Source organism: Rana temporaria, chromosome 3, assembly GCF_905171775.1.
Source record: "Rana temporaria chromosome 3, aRanTem1.1, whole genome shotgun sequence".
Classification (NCBI taxonomy): domain Eukaryota; kingdom Metazoa; phylum Chordata; class Amphibia; order Anura; family Ranidae; genus Rana; species Rana temporaria.
This window is the reverse complement of record NC_053491.1, coordinates 178,310,514-178,328,583: the sequence shown is the minus strand read 5'-3', so window position 1 is coordinate 178,328,583 and position 18,070 is coordinate 178,310,514. Positions and strand designations below refer to the sequence as shown.

Genomic DNA, 18,070 nt, shown 5'->3' with positions numbered 1-18,070 from the left:
CACATAAATGGACATTCTTAAAAACATGTATTCACATCTTGTACAACGTTTGGCATACCATGGGCAATTGTATTTAAATTAATTTTATTGTGTAGTAACGGATAAGTAAGTACCTGTGTGTCAACGTGTTTCGCTGATTCGATTCCTCAGGACACACAGAACCTTGGGTTACTTCGAGACTGCAGATATTGGCCTTGAGGGTTTGGTAAAAGTTCCTTGCCCCATTCCTTTTGTGTTTGACATGGCAGTCACGAATGTATTATTAATGGACTTGAACTCTGTACCTGTTCCATCGATTATTACCTATCCAAATGGTTACTCCATTTCTTGTGCAGTCATCTATTCCCTTCTACGCTTGGCCATCTGAATTTATGGGAATCCTTAAATATACATTTTTACATTAGCAACTTTTTGAATATATTTGACCACATCGGGGTCAGACTATTTGCCTTGTGCTATTGCTCCAGTGCCCGCCCAGGGAGTACTTTGTGTGTATGCTCACATTCAGACAAATGAGGCCTGTTTCATCATGTCATGCTTCTGTGTGTCCTGAGGAAGTGAATCAGCGAGACGAGTTGATGCACAGGGACTCACTTATCCGTTACTACGCAATAAATTTATTTGAATACAATTGGTCATGGTAGGCCAGACTTTGTACAAGATGTGAATACACAGTTTTAATCATGTCCATTTATGTGGAAATATGTATTTTTATGTTTTCTATGTATAATAAAATATAGGCTTTTTAAATATTCTATTGTGGTCCAATTTGCCTTTAAAGTCTGAACCAAGGGGTTTGCTTCTGTTTTCTACAAACTAAGCATCTGTATGTGTAGATAATGCTTAACATTTAAACACAATGAACAGAGATTGGGTGTAAAAATGCAGTACCTGAACACTGTATGTGGAAAAGGCGTGAAAGTATATCCAATCATTTAAGTAGTCAAAGGACCTGAATACTCAGGTATTTTTATAGTTGAAAACATCTGTGTTTTAATCACAATATCCGTGCAATATGGCACAAAAGTCTAATAAGGATGTACAATCACACCACTAGTCTCATTAGCTACACAGAGGAGGTCAGGGAAAGAATAATTTAACTAGCTTAATTATGTGAGGTAGGCAGGAGTAGGAGTGAAGCAGCTGGGATCTAGCTTGCCAAAGCTGTGTGTAGGGAAAACATTGCTTGCCAGGATCGGTTTTAAATGAAGACTTGTACTATCAAGGAGAGGAGGAGAAGAACTAATATGCTTGATTGTTAATTGAAATACAAGCAGAGACTGCTGAACCATTACCATTAAGCTTATTGACAGGTAAAGGTCTGCCAAAAAATTATTTAACCAACAGGATCCTTTTCTAGAGACCTTTTATTTTCTCCTGCTAATAATGACCACAAGTCAAGAACTATACAGTAGAACTTTATGAATGTATGTGTGTGTAATAATATATACAGTATCTCACAAAAATGAGTACACCCCTCACATTTTTGGAAATATTTTATTATATCTTTTCATGTGAAAACACTGAAGAAATGACACTTTGCTACAATGTAAAGTAGTGAGTGTACAGCTTGTATAACAGTCTAAATTTGCTGTCCCCTCAAAATAACTCAACACACAGCCATTAATGTCTAAATCGCTGGCAACAATAGTGAGTACACCCCTAAGTGAGAATGTCAAAATTGGGCCCAATTAGCCATTTTCCCTCCCCAGTGTCAAGTCTCAGGTGTGAATCGGGAGCAGGTGTGTTAAATTTGGTGTTATGGCTCTCACTCTCTCATAATGGTCACTGGAAGTTCAACATGGCACCTCATGACAAAGAACTCTCTGAGGACCTGAAAAAAAGAATTGTTGCGCAACAGAAAGATGGCAAAGACCCTGAAACTGAGCTGCAGCATGATGGTCAAGATCATACAGCGGTTTAACAGGACAAGTTCCACTCAGAACAGGCCTCGCCATGGTCGACCAAAGATGTTGAGTGCACGTGCTCAGTGTCATATGCAGAGGTTGTCTTTTGGAAATATACGTATGAGTGCTGCCAGCATTGATGCAGAGGTTGAAGGTGTGGAGGGGTCAGCCTGTCAGTGCTCAGACCATACGCCACACACTGCATTAAATTGGTCTGCATGGCTGTCATCCAAGAAGGATGTCTCTTCTAAAGATGATGCACAAGAAAGCCTGCAAACAGTTTGCTGAAGACAAGCAGACTAAAGGCATGGATTACTGGAACCATGTTCTCTGGTCTGATGAGACCAAGAAAAACATATTTGGTTCAGATAGTGTCAAGCATGTGTAGTGACAAACAGGTGAGGAGTACAAAGACAAGTGTGTCTTGCCTACAGTCAAGCGTGGTGGTGGGAGTGTCCTGGTCTGGGGCTGCATGAGTGCTGCCGGCACTGTGGAGCTACAGTTCATTGAGCCAACATGTACTGTGACATACTGGAGCAGAGCATGATCCTCCTCCCCTTCAGAGACTGGGACACAGGGCAGTATTCCAACATAACAACTCCAAATACACCTCCAAGACAACCACTGCCTTGCTAAAGAAGCTGAGGGTAAAGGTGATGGACTGACCAAGCATGTATAGACCTAAACCCTATTGAGCATCTGTGGAGCATCCTCAAACAGTAGGTGGAGGAACACAAGGTCTCTAACATCCACCAGCTCTGTGATGTCATCATGGAGAAGTGGAAGAGGACTCAAGTGGCAACCTGTGAAGCTCTGGTGAACTCCATGCCCAAGAGGGTTAAGGTAGTGCTGGAAAATAATGGTGGCCACACAAAATATTGACACTTTGGGTTTTACATAGGGGTGCACTTTTGTTGCCAGAGGTTTAGACATTAATGGCTGTGTTGATTTATTTTTATATATATATATATATATATATATATATATATATTATGTGTGTGTATGTATATGTGTGTGTATGTATGTGTGTGTGTATATATATGTGTATATATATATATATATATATATATATATATATTGTGACAGAAAGTCAGGTAAATCTATGGGTGTTGTCACAGACGGGACATACATTTCTGCCTTGTTTAGACAATACACCAATTGTTATTAGGCGTCGGCTGCAGAAATAGCCAGAAAAAGGTTTAAGGGCGTTGGAAGACTTCAGCTGTTCAGAATGAGGCAATTATGGCCTCTATAAGTAATCCAGAGGATTACCACTGAATTGCTGCATCCTAAGGCTTTGTGAGAAAGGAGAGCAGTGTACTAAAAGTCTTCTGAGGAGGTGAGGAGAGGATTGATTTTTCTGTGTGATAAAAATCAAAAGACTATTGTTTTCCTGCTGTATGACCAGCAGTGTCTGCCCAGCACTAGGCTGTGCCAGACCCCATAGATTCCTGTGTGGAAGGTAGATGCCCCAAGTGGCCCCAAGTGGCCAGGGTTTATTTTATGTTTCATTTTGTTTATGCTGTTTGGATGCTTGCACTTGTTTTCAGCAAGATGGAAGAATAAACCAAAAATCTTTGTTTTCAACCGTCTTCGACTGCCTGCCTGTATAAATTCAGTGTGTAGTGAACCCATACAACTACTGAGCTAACCCCTTACAATATATATATATGTATTTATTATTATTATGTGTGTGTGTGATTGTATATACAAAATATTAGTATGAGGTCCCCAGGCAGTGTGTGCATTGACAATAGCACTAGAGGTTACTGCTTGGTTACCCTCAGTCAATGGGGGGGTGTAAAAAATAGACGTGCTTTGACTCAACCCCCTCCCCCTCCAACTACCCCTTTCACTAATTTGAGCAGCCACAGGTGTTTTGTACACATACTACAGTAAATATTATAATTCAAAAGAGGGAACCTTCATCTAGGTGTAGAGATGTATTAAAAAGATTAAAAGACAATAAAAATGCACTCTCTAGTTAAAAGTGGTCAAGGCTTGTCTCAAACCCACATAACAGGGTGAGACACCAGTGCCTTCTAAGTGTAGCTGTTAGTACATAGTCATTTATATGTAAGATAAAATCACAAATATTAACAAGTGTAGTTAAAAAGCAAGCATCTGTAAATGGCTCAGAAACTGATAGTCCTCAGTGACAACTGGTCGGGTGGGTCCACAAGGGATATACTATGCTGCTAAATTGGGTTTGGGCATCTAGGCTTTATTTACCTTCGCTTAAAAGGAGGGGCAAATAAGGTGGGAAATAATAAATACATTTAGAGCAAAGAATAAATGAATAAATAGAAAATGATAACTAGGGGTAGGAAAAAACAATGGCCAAGATAAAACACTAAATGGGAGCAGGGTTTGGGACTTTGTATGAAACATGCTGCCAATCAGACTCGATCCCTTGATTGTTTTTCCTGTGGACACTGTGCACCTCTGGCCCTTCTATAATACACAGGAGCCCTAGATGGGCTAATTTGAGGATTGCTTTGTCTTGTTGGTCTTTCCATCTGTGTCATGGGCATCACTGCCTCAGCTATCAGGGCTGATTTTCCTCCAGGCTGGCCCTCAGCCTTCCATGCCTCTGCCAAGATTCAAATTTGGTTTACATCTATCTTGCAACTGCTCCTGAAGAGTGGCAAATTAGCCACAAAACGCATTGAGCTGTTAGATGCCCATCTTTTTACACTCAGACTATTACCAACATGTTTCTTTGGATTCTACCATGACTCGAGTGGTTATGAAGAACAGCAGAAGTGGACACTTAGGAGTAGTATGAAGCCAAGACACATCCAGGATCAGGTCAGTAGCAAGCCGGGTCATCAACGGGAAATCGGATACAGGATACACGACGGACACAGGAAAAGCTGAAGACCAGTTAGCAATGACCATGAGCAAGAGGGTCCCTTAAATAGCCCATCTGATGCCAGAAACGTTGGATATGCTCCCAAGTATGTGCACATTCTTATCAGTGATGTGCCTATGCTCATGTGCCGCTGGCATCTGCCTTCAATGAACAAAAGATGATTTTTCTGTTAAAATGTACGGGACTTCAGTCTCCACTGACACAAGTGACGCTATGTGCTAGTCTCCTTACTGGAATTTCCTTATAAAAGCCCAATATTCTCAGCAAACTAAGTGTCAGGGATGCACCCTGTTTTAAATACATATGTGTTAAAGCTGATCTCCAACCTTGCCTTCAGTCTATCAATCTTGCACAGTTGTGCAGGCTCGTCACTACCACTGCAATGCTTTGTTTTCACTGCACACGAGTTTCTGGCAGTGTGCATTGGATCTGCAGAAAGGCAGTCTGCCTCATTTCCTGGAGGATATTTAGCATCATCTAACCCTTATGCTGTGTACACACTATCAGATTTCTGATAGAATAAAATTCGATGGATTTTTTCTTCGGATATCCGATGAAGCTGACTTTCATCAGTCTTGCCTACACACTATCAGACTAAATTCCGACCGTGCCAAAATGCGGTGACGTAAAACACTAATAATTTCGAATAAAATGAATTTCAATGCTTCCGAGAATGCGTCGACTTCTGAGCATACGTGGATTTTTCTCTGATGTAGTTCCACACAGACGATCGGAATTTACTATCTTTTTTTTTGTCATCTGAATTTTTTTAAACATGTTCTATTTTTTAAACCAATGGAAAAAAGACCGATGGGGCCCACACACGATCGGTTTGTCCGATGAAAATAGTCCATCGGACTGTTTTCATCAGATAAACCGATCGTGTGTACACGACATTACTGTCTTACTGTCCATGGCCTGCCCCTTTTATTGGATTTCAGTTCATAAAGGTGCAGCATCATTTGTGGGTATTACCAGTGACAGTCTGCATGCACATGAAGCCTGTCAACGACCACCTATTTCTCATGTAAACATCTTGCCATATGCTTAAAGGAACATATACATTTTTTATTAGTGGTCAGTTCTTTTTTCTCTATGCATTCTTATTTTAAGGAACATAGTTATTTAAGTCACATGCATGTTGACATGATTCCTACCTTATTTCACTTGCTTGCTTTGCTGCTAAACTTTACCCCAAGCTATTGCAATGTGAGGATTATTACAGGTCATAAAAACACATCATGAGCCTGTGATTGAAGACAAATGGTCTACTTACAATCCAGGAATAATAGTTTCATACAACGGTGAGCTCAGTAAGTAGACTTGATGCTGCTTTTATGGGAACATTGTACAATAGGAACATACAGGTACAGTGTTTATACAGCTATACTTGGTTTTCTTGAATGAATACAAAGTAAAGTGATAAAAAAAAACTGTTTTGAATTTAAGACTGCATGGTTTGGCTCTACAGTTGCTGGCTATTTTGAGACCTATTCTCTGACCTGCCTTTTTTTATAACACTTTTAAAATCCGCTCACTCCAGTTAGTGTATGAATTGGAAATGTATCTTCTTAGGTGGTTCTTAACCCTTGTGAAATCAGGGTGCTGTAAATTGATCTAAAACCTTTGACGACCAATGAGTTAAAAACAAATTAATACTCCTACGATCCATGCATAGTGGGACTACCTGCACTTCATCAAATGTGAAGAGCTTACTATACTATGATCTGAGAAAACTATGATATTATTTCACATCATCATTTTGAATAAACTCCCAGGCATCTGGGTGGACAAAGTGTTTTGGCAACATAGCCTCCCTTCTGCTGATGTCTTAGTTTTAAGATCCCTTTTGAGCTTCATGCAGAGTAGTGTGCAGGACGGAAAATAAAGAATCTCTGACAGGCTGGGAGGTGGTTGAGTAGAAGTGACAGGCAGTAAAAAGGTGATCCTGACAGAAGAGCTGTTGCTACTGCTTGCTTGAAGTCTGTGCAGGGAGTTAGCAAAGCTGTTATAGCTTTAGCCGTATTGGGATTCTATACATTAAAATTACCTTTTACTCAAAATCGTGTTTATGATCAAGCAGGATTTTATCTCTTTGTTTCAATAAAATCTTTTTATTTGTTCGCACCATACACTAAGCCATGCACGTGCAGCTCAGTGTACAATTTTGGCATCTGCTGTGATGATTGAACTGCTGTGTATATTTGGAAGTGATGTCATCTTGGCCTAGCAATCAAAACAGTTGAAAATCAGAAGGAAAAACTGCCAAAGATATCAGCAGTCGGCAAGGAGTTCCTGGACACAGCATTGTAGTACCACTTTAAATAATATTTAGAACCTGACAGCAGTGTTCACTGCAACAAGTGGCATCCCTACCAATGTCCTCTCCTCCCCTCAGATCACCAGTGTGGTTCTGCAAAGATGTGTAGTCAGGAGTGCCTGAAAAAGCAATACCTGCTTACATTAGCTGGGTGCCGGTCTGTGTGCTTACATAGCTTCGGTGTAGACAAGTCTGCAACTTTGTAATTCCACATTGCCCCCAGAGCCCAGTACTTTGAGCTCTTTCAAGTAAAAACTCGGACTAATGGTACCTGCATCTTCTAACAGATCTCCTTGCTGTAAGAACTAAGGGCAAGGCCAGCTAATCTAAAATCCCTGTAGCCTTGCAGCTCTCCCTGCCTCACAACTGTTTGCTGTAGCTGCTGCTCCTCTGCGTGGCTCCTCCTTGTCTGTTTGTACCGGTGGTAACTAGCCCAAAGGTACAAGCTAGGTACAGTAAGCATAAGATGTCAGAAAAGAACTGTGAGTGGTGGTGCTGGGTCAGTGCTACTCAGTCCTAAGAGACCAATATAGCTCTGGCTTCTTGCCAGTAACCAGCTGGTAAGATGATTGTGACAGCAGTAGCTGTCAGACCGAGACTCGGCTCGGTGGGAGGAAAATTTGGATACACATTGTAATGGAATGGCCCGTGATACCCAGAGACTTTTGAAGGATGTGGGGTACTCCTGTGCCAGCTTAACCAATGACTCTTGGGTTTAGGGTCATCCTATATCCAATAGGGGCATTGGATGACTGAGAAATGATATCTCGGATTACATGAGATGAGACATTAATGATAATTCATGTATTGCAGGATATTTTGAAATATTTGGTTAATTCTGAACTCAACAGGTTAATTGAAAGATGTTAATTGATGTTAATCACCTCCAGCTACCTGGATGTAGTGATAAGCTTGCTGTGATTGAATTCTATTGTCTATTGTGCTAATTAAGTCTGGCTTCTGAAGGACCTCTCATTGTGTGATGCTAATGACACTGTATTGTGTGACAGTTCTATTGATGATAGATATGTGTTGGCAGTCTGAAAGGTCAGATGTCTGACCTTTCAGGTGTAGTGGATTAGCATGTCAATTATGTTTACTAAAGGAATGTGTAGTAAGTAGCAGGTGAGAATAACTTATCGCGGAGTCAGAACGTCTGGATAATGATTAGTAATTGGCTCATCTGAACGTCATTATCTAACGGAATGTGTATTGAAGTTCCTTGTGTCATGTTGTGGGTGGAGTTGAGTAATTGTCCAGATTTGGTTTCTAACTGTATATAACAAGCTGAGTTTACCATTAAAGTTTTAATTCGTTTGGACCCAGAGAACAGAGCTTGTGTCTCGTTATTCTGGGGAATTCTTATGGATCGTGTCTGCTGGATGGTGGAGTGTTGGATAAGCTGTCTTGGGTTGGTGGAATGGAATATCGTAAACTGTGTTAACCCCTGACCGTTACACACATTAAAAAAAAACACTGGCTCTGCAATTAGCTTGGGAGGAGGGAATCTGTGGCCAGGCAGCAGGCAAGTTGCGGCCCACAGCAGACCATGGCCCAGTGGTTGAGGGACTGTTCTATATCATTTCTTAAGCTGTCTCCCCTTTTTTGTAACTTTACATAAAATTGACAATGCAACAACTTTAAAAACTATTAGAGTCCAGGTAACAACAACGATAATGAAAGTGAAGTTTAAAGTGTTTAACAATTACATATTTAATCTAAAAAAACAAAAAACACCTTTCAAGACTTTTTTATTAGATTGCTAAAAAGGCTGTTGGGCTCTGAAGACCTGTTACCCGTAATCACCAGAGAAAATTTATAGACAGCAACAGTGATTACAGATGGTAATTGGTGCCATTTACCTTGTTATAAACCAATGGATGTGACGAACTTGGGACAAACCATCTGTCACACACTGTTAATTTTCTAGATATGGGATTTGAGCACTGCACAGGGTGGTTGTTGATGAAGAAATTAACAATCTCACCAATGACATAAAAGCTTTATGAGGCTTGATACGGCAAAGAGGAAGACGCAGGTTGAGTACTTCTTCTATCCGATGAATAATCTCTTTCAAATAAGCATGTATATGTTAAATATAAAGTCCTGAAGTATTCCTACTCCCTCCTAATTTCAAAAGAGTTTTTATAATGCTCTATATAGAAAAGGAGATATGCATTTCCTTTCTCCATTTCAACCTTCTCCCCAGCATCATCTTATAACATATAAGATAGTGTTAGCTGTATTCTCCTTATAGAAAACTTCACTAACTCTGATATCCCAAAGTTTCCCATTGACATAAGACTTTCATCCTGACCAGTTAGAATACAGCAACATATGACTTTGAACAGGCTGTGAACTTTCTAGATAGTCCCTGGCCAATTGTTCTCAATAGGTAATGCTTTCCCAGAGATAAGTTAATTCCAGAGCTGTCCTATTGTTCTCCTTCAACCAGGCCTATTTATGGAGATATGTTTGTGATTGGATTATACACGTATCTAACCGGCATGTGATGTCTATGGGTAACTTTTTGCTTTAGTCACACGGGGCAAATCAACAGGTTCACTCGTTGCCTTTTCTCCAAAATGAAAGCACTGGTGTTTCATGATTAGCTGATGCCCAGCGCTGTCTCAGTGATGCATCGTTGAAGTGCGACATGCATGCCACCTGTTTGCTTCTCTGGTATCTAGTGGTTATTCAGTATAAAAATTAACGATTTTGTTTCCTCGATTAAAAGAAAAAGCACCTGAAGAATGAGCTTTTCTACAGCTATCCATATAACCTGTGCAAGTAAATATTACAATATTGAGAATTTCATTTATGATGGTAACATTTTCACCTAGCCGTATGGACCACATAGCCTTCCTGCTCCTTTTTTGTGGACCATGTAGGCTATCTATAATCTGTAGAAAGCCAGTACAGCCAAATGGGCAAACTGTGATTTTCAGTTGATATGGTCAACTATGATTATTTATTTTTTTTTCAAAATCTAATTTAAATTCATCTTTTGCATTGTAATTTTTCTATGCAGTCACGTAAATGCAAACTGCATAGAGCAGTTACATCACTCACTGGCATCCACTGTTGTAGGAGTTGCCACCTCCTATATAATGTAATTCAAACTAGTAGAGGGAGGGAAAAGACTAGAATCCTAGTAACGTGTGCTACATGCAAATTTGTTAACAAGGAGCATTCTAATGGGAGTAGAAAGTGGGATGACTTATTTAGTCTGCTGCTGTTCTTTTACTATCCAGTCAGCAGCCTGGGGGTAAAGTGAGGATGCATCTTAAGTCAATGGGCCGGATTCAGATACATTGCAGTATCTGTCAGCGCGGCGTAACGTATCACATATACGGTACGCCTGCGTAACTTAGGGCGCAAGTTCCGTATGCAGAAAGAACTTGCGCCCTTAGTTACGGCGGCGTAACGTATGTGTGTCGGTGTAAGCCCGCCTAATTCAAATTGCTCGAAATTACGCCGCAAGTCGTCATTGCTTTAGACGTGAACGTAACTTACGTACAGCCCTATTCGCGAATGACTTACGCAAACGATGTAAAATTTTCAAAACTCGACGCGGGAACGAGGTCCATACTTAACATTGGCTATGCCTCATATAGCAGGGGTAACTTTACGCTGGAAAAAGCCTAACGTAAACGACGTAAAAACATGCGCCGGCCGGACGTACGTTTCTTAATCGGCGTATCTACCTAATTAGCATATTCATTGCATAACTATACAGAAGCGCCACCTAGCGGCCAGCGTAAATATGCAGCCTAAAATACGACGGTGTAAGACACTTACGCCGGTCGGATCTTAGGCAAATCTATGCGTAACTGATTCTCTGAATCAGTCGCATAGTTACGACCACGCACACTCAGAGATACGACGGCGTATCCGGAGATGCGCCGTCGTATCTCCTTTCTGAATCCGGGCCCTTATCTTCAAGTGGTGGCATCCACTTGGCTGTGCTGTGTGGGGGAGCTGTGTAAATATAGGGAGTAGATAGACAGAAATAAAAATCAAGGCTCCCCTATGTCAATTTTTATGTATGAAGTCTTTGCCTGTCAGTCCAGCTTTAAATGAGTACCGTATTTATTGGGGTATAGCGCGCACCCCTAAAGTTGCCCCGAAATTCCTGTAAAAAAAAATGTTATAAGATTTTATTACTTACAGTTTTGGTGTCTTTCCCAGCGTCCATCGTCTGGTCCGGCGTCCGTCTGCGGCCTCGGTGGTGTCCTCCCAGCTTCTCCAGCGCGCGCCTCGAGTCGAATCCCCGCTTCCCGCGCTCAGTTCGAACGCCTCCGCCGACATATACCGAGTGCAGTACACTTGGGTACATTCGGCAAGGCTCGGCTTCGCTCGTGCTCACACTCTGTGACGTTTATGCGTGAGCACGAGCGAAGCCGAGCCTAGCCGAATGTACCCGAGTGTACTGCACTCGGTATATGATGGCGGCTCCATTCAAACTGAGCCCGGGAAGCGGCTATCGGCGTATATCGCGCACCCACGATTTTCCCCTTATTTTAAGGGGAAAAAAGTGCGCGATATACGCCGATAAATACGGTAAAGGATTTGTTCTCCAACTTTTTATAAAAGCTAATGCCTAGATATTATCATTTGCTTTTTACATCATTTTTTATTTTAGTGATAGCATTAAATAAAAAAAAAACACATAATCATAATATTTTCACTGATGGCCAACTGTGATAAAGCTGCTTTAAGAACAGATCATTGAAGGAAAATATTGTTAGTGATTTATGTAAAGTACATGGTACAGCTACCCCTGTAGCGGAAAGGACTTTCATAAAGAAGATAAACTGTTAGATAAGCTTTTATCACAATTTAAAGTGGACCCGTCACTAGCAAAATTATATATTGACAAATATTACTGAAACATGCTGGTACATTTGCAAAGTGCTGTAACCCAAAGCAATGAGTGATCATGTTCCATTGTTCTGACCCCACAGTGCTGATGAAAGGTGAAGCCTGATTTCCATAATTGTTAGGTATTCTGTTGCAGAGCTAAACTGCGCAGAGGCCTAGTTACGGATCATGGAACTCAACAGCAAAATGTTGATGTGGCCACTTAGCAGTTTCCATTGTCACAGTGACAATGCTGTTGCTGATCTTATTAAAAAATACTCGATTAGCAATAGGTAGCCGGGAACGATCAGCATAGTAAGTCCACACTACTAAGTATCAGTAATGTGGATAAGGAAAATAACCTCAAGTAAAAGCATGGCCTTCTGTTAAAACAAAACAAAAAAATTTGCTCCAGGACTTAAAGTGATTGTAAACCTTCACCTTGTAAAACAAACCATTCAGTTTAGAATAGAAGTGAAAGGTAAACCATTTGTGTACAGATATATAAAATAAAAACATTATAAATATTACCTTTTACTTAAGTGATCACATTCCCTCTGTTCTAAGCTGCATATGAGCGGGGGGAGGAGAAACGGTAGCACGCTGAGCTTCCCAGTGAATGGCTGTGCAGCACGGGCATGTCAGTACAAGTCTGATTATTGGAGAAAAGCAGGCTGAGTTCACATCATAGCTATAGAACTGACCATGATGTGCTCTCCTGCTTAGTGTGGTCAGTTTGTGATAGGAGAGCAGAGGGTCTGGCAGTAACACCAGGGATTTCACACAAAGGAAGCAATACAAAGAGAACAGGATACGTTCTCATACAACTACATGGTACAGCAGGTACATATCAGGAATATGAAGTGTAGGGTTAACAAACGCTTTAAACCTGAAGTTCTTTTTTTTTTTTTTTATCTTGTACTCTACAGGAGACAGGACTTGTATTCATAGACCATGAGTTGCATGAAGCTACCTTCAGATGATTGGAAACTGGCAAAAAAACACTTGCTAGGGCCACCCACAGAGCCCAACATATAATCCTGGCCACTCAATGAGGTTCCAGTTTTTCACTATAGTCTTTAGGTGTAAAAACCCTCTTCTCCTCTGGAGAAGTAGTTTTTTTTAAAACCATTTCCTTTTTTTTTCTTTGCGGGGGACCGTACCTGGATCCCATTGTGTCAGGCCGCTCTGTAATGTTCGGGCACTGGATCCTGTGTTAGGCGCTTATCTTGGTGCAATATATGTAGTTAGCCACAGGGTGCTGTACAGGTAAATGGTCCTAGTCCTGGACCCTCAGTAGGGTATATATAAGGTATGATGGGGTTTAAAATTTGTTTTTGTTTTTTTAGTCTTAGGAGTATGAGGTAACTTTTGGATGATGTCTTGCTGCTGGACACAGCCACAGGAGCAAAGTCAGAACCTGGGTTATGCATAACCTATATCCAAGCATGAAAAACCCCATCTATTCAGCAAGTACCCACAAGGGACCCCTCACATAGCAATGTTGGGCCACAGGCACAACGGAGCTAGTACAAAAGGACCAAATAGCATGTGTTCCACAGACAGCATATGGGAAACTCAAATCATCGCTCAGGGTAATAATTCCTGGTCTTGGAGCAAGGTCACATTATGACATTGATCCCGTTATTTGACTCTGGCTCCCCCTCAGGAATGCAGTATGCAGTATGCAGATTTCCCTGTAATTACAGTGCCTTACAAAAGTATTCACCCCCTTGGCTTTTTACCTATTTTGTTACATTACAGCCTTTAGTTCAATGTTTTTTTAATCTGAATTATACGTGATGGATCAGAACACAATAGTCTAAGTTGGTAAAATAAAATTATAAAAATATATACATAAAACAATTTTTCTGAAAAAAAAACCCTGATAATTGGCATGTGCGTATGTATTCAACCACTTTGTTATGAAGCCCATAACAAGCTCTGGTGAAACCAATTACCTTCAGGAGTCACACAATTAGTGAAATTATGTCCACTTGTGTGCAATCTAAGTGTCACATGATCTGTCATTATATATACACACCTTTTTGAAAGGCCCCAGAAGCTGCAACACCTAAGCAAGAGGCACCACTAACCAAACACTGCCAGGAAATACCAAGAAACTCTTCAAACACGTAAGGGACAATGTTGTTGAGAAGTACAAGTCAGGGTTAGGTTATAAAAAAATATCCAAATCTTTGATGATCCCTAGGAGCACCATCAAATATATCATAACCAAATGGAAAGAACATGGCCCAACAGCAAATCTTCCAAGAGATGGCCACACACCAAAACTCACAGACCGGGCAAGAAGGGCATTAATCAGAGAGGCAGCACAGAGAACGAAGGTAAACCTGGAGGGGCTGCAGAGTTCCACATCAGAGACTGGAGTATCTGTACATAGGATGGCAATAAGGAGTTGGCCTTTATGGCAGAGTGGCCAGAAGAAAGCCATTACTTTCAGCAAAAAACGGCACATTTTGAGTTTGCGAAAAGGCATGTGGGAGACTCCCAAAATGTATGGAGGAAGGTGCGATTTGAGGCTAGGACAGAGGTTCACCATCCAGCAGGATAATGACCCCAAACACACTGCTAAAGCAAGACTTGAGTGGTTTAAGGGGAAACATGTAAATGTGTTGAAATGACCTAATCAAAGCCCAGACCTCAATCCAATAGAAAATCTGTGGTCAGACTTAAAGATTGCTGTTCACAAGCACAAACCATCCAACTTGAAGGAGCTGGAGCAGTTTTGCAAGGTGGAATGGACAAAAATCCCAGTGGTAAGATGCGGCAAGCTCATAGAGACTTATCCAACGTGACTTGGAGCTGTGATAGCCACACAAGGTGGCTCTACAAAGTATTGACTTTAGGAGGTGAATAGTTATGCACATTGACCTTTTCTGTTAGTTTGTCCTATTTGTTGTTTGCTTCACAATAAAAAAAAATAACCTCTTCAAATTTGTGGGCTTGTTCTGTAAATTAAATGATGCAAATCCTCAAACAATCCATGTTAATTCCAGGTTGTGATGCCAAGGGGGTGAATACTTTTGCAAGGCACGGTATATGTGGTAAACTCTCAGCACATCTTGAACTTTCAGTTTCCACAGGGCACATCCTAGATTTCCCCCTGATCCTGTTCAGGATTCAGAAGTGGAACCTTCTTTCCTTTAGGGTATTATGGAGGAAAGTATTGAGGATCCTGATATAGCGCTGGAAAATGTACTGCAGAGGCTTTCCTTCCGCTCCTTTTTTTATGAGGTACAAACTGCATGTATTGGTACACAAGTGGCTTAATAACCTTTGTGGCTATAAAGGAATACACAATTTTTTTTTGGGGGGGGGGGGGGGTGGCGCAATGAAACTAGCATCAGAAGAATATAGATTATGTTACTATATACTATAGCTATTGACTACAAATGTTACATTATTTATTGTATGTGAATCACTTTAAGAAAAATAATTATAAAAATGCATGGCACTGACTTAGCTGACTTAGTCGTAAAAATCTGTAGATTTTCTTAGAATAAATGAAATTAAGCAAAATAAAATAACTTCAAAAATCTTATGGTGGAGCACCAAACAAACATGACATTCCATAAAATGCTTAGATCGCTACCTGTAAAATAAGAAATAGGCATTTTTAACACCAAGGGTTTAATACTTATGGATCCAAATAAGGGTCCGGTGGTGACCTGAAATGTATTTACCTAATGTCTAACCTTTGTTGTGATTGATTTATTTGCCTGTTAAAGCACATGTTTTTATTACAGTTTATGTATATATTTTGACATTTTTCATATCGATAGCATTCATTTAACACCAAGTTTTCACAGTTTTATGGTGATTATTCTTACAATTATACATTTTTTTTCTTCCCTAGAACATAATGAGTGTGTAACAAACCAGCATAATTGTGATGAAAATGCATTGTGCTTTAACACTGTGGGCGGCCATAACTGTGTTTGTCAGCCCGGATACACAGGAAACGGCACCATATGCAAAGGTAATATTCTAAAAATAACATAAAATTAACATTATTGTTCTCCAATGTTTGGAAAGTACCAACATACTATAACAGAACATGCTTTTCTTTACAGGCATTATGGGGTTCAAACAACTTGTAAGAATGATAGTGTACACTGTAATGCCCTGTACAAACAATCGTAATTTCCGTCGGGATAAACTCCGGATTTTTCTGACGGAATTCCGTTTAAGCTGTCTTGCATACACACTGTCACACCAAATTCTGACCGTCCAAAACGCGGCGACGAGCCAAGAAAAATGAAGTTCAATGCTTACGAGAAGGCGTCGTCTTGATTCTGAGCATGTGTGTTTTTTTCTCCGTCGGAGTTCCATACAGACACACGTTCTCTTTCCAAGTCCATCGGAATTTCCGATGAAAAAAACTCAGATGGGGCATACACATGGTCGGAATATCCGATGAAAACATTCTGTCTGACTTTTTCCATCGGAAATTCCAATCGTCTGTACAAGACATAAGTGAACACTAAATTGTGTTTAATTTACTGATTTACTAAAAGACAAACAAGCTGTTTATCTTGTAAATGATGTTGCAGTTTGCAAGGCAATTTGCACCCAAATTCAGTGAAAGAGGTGGAGCTCTGCTGGCTTCCATCATCCAATCACGTGTGAGCAAAAATGCTTTTTTTTTTATGTTCCTTGCATATTGTGGGTTAATATTTGCAATGTGAAACGTCATCATATTCACTAAGCTCTGGGGAAAGTTATTTAACAAAGTGCAACTTTCCTTGAAAAGTAAACAACCTTTTTGCCTGTGGTAAATGTACCCCAAGTTGTGGTTGCACGAATGTCCTAGAGAAAGCATTCACTTTTAGTAAACATGTCAGACTGGTGTTCTGGTCCCTGTGTGTGGGCCTGTGAGCTATTATATCTTCTAAATAAACACTGCCAGTACACCCACCATTCAAACTGTTCTCTACCATCTGTTTAAGAATTTCCATAGGAATAGTAGCTATGTTTATTGCGCTTCTCTGATTTGGCTTAAAATAGTAATTTTTATTCAGTTACATGAAAGCTCTCATGCTGTCATTTGTGTGTTTTTTTTTTCTTTTCAATTTAGCTTTTTGCAAAGATGGCTGTAGGAATGGAGGCTCTTGCATTTCTCCTAATATGTGTGCTTGTCCACAAGGTTTCACTGGACCTAGCTGTGAGACAGGTGAGTAATGGCTCCCTAATTTTAAACAAAATTAGTCAGATTGCAAGAACACTTTATATTGATGATATTAAAGGATAACTCCACAAGCACTGAAAAGTGCAGCAAAGGTAAGCTTTATCCTTGCTGCAGCTGGTATTGGGTATCTGTCAAAAAAAAAACACAAAGCTATGCTGGGAAATCTTCGACAACCAATGAGTTAGAGGAACACAATAACCCTGTTCTAGGGCAACAACAGAAACAGCCTGTCAGAATACAGTAGCCGAAGTGGGTGATTCATCCATCCACGCTGTTCAACTCGGGAAAACTGTGGTTACTAAATCAAAACTTAAGGATTTATTGAAACAACAGATACCATTTTAAAACATATTTGAAGCATAATAAAAAGGGACAGAAGGAGTTGTCAAAAAACATACTCTGTATTATGACCTAGAACAATGTTTCTCAAGGCACCCTTTAAAATTATGGACAGTCTCGAGGCACCCTATTCTAAAATGTAACAAACGATTCTACTAGTTTTACATAATGCAGCAACCTCCACATGTAGAACGCCCAACGTTACAGCTGATTTATTCTTCCAAAGCAAATACACTTTTGAACACTGGTAATGACTAGTATCCCAAAGTTTCTCTCCCCCCTCAATTTTTCTTCATCAGTAAGCTAATGTGACCTCGGTGCTGAGGGAAAGGGGCAGAGGAGGGTCAAACAAAAATGCTTTGGAGGCAACAGACAGCCTCCTTATCAACTGATGACATCATTTGTTGTTAGGATGCCAGTGTCTAGAAAGTCATAATGGTGCATAATGAAAATGCGTGACTTTGTATAACTAAGAGGCAGACTTAGTTACTGGCTTGTATGCTATTTTTTTTATACATTTTTAGATATTTTGCAAGGCACCCTGGTTGAAATAG

General features: G+C 40.3%; 1 protein-coding gene across 1 annotated transcript in view; it reads left to right on the top strand.

Moving 5' to 3' along the window:
• Window positions 1-18,070, top strand: part of NELL2 (neural EGFL like 2) — a 329,995-nt gene that overhangs the window by 238,539 nt on the left and 73,386 nt on the right. Inside the window, exons 14-15 of the mRNA XM_040343892.1 lie at window positions 15,846-15,968; window positions 17,067-17,162. Coding sequence (XP_040199826.1) covers window positions 15,846-15,968; window positions 17,067-17,162 — 219 coding nt within the window. The remainder of the gene's footprint in view (window positions 1-15,845; window positions 15,969-17,066; window positions 17,163-18,070) is intronic.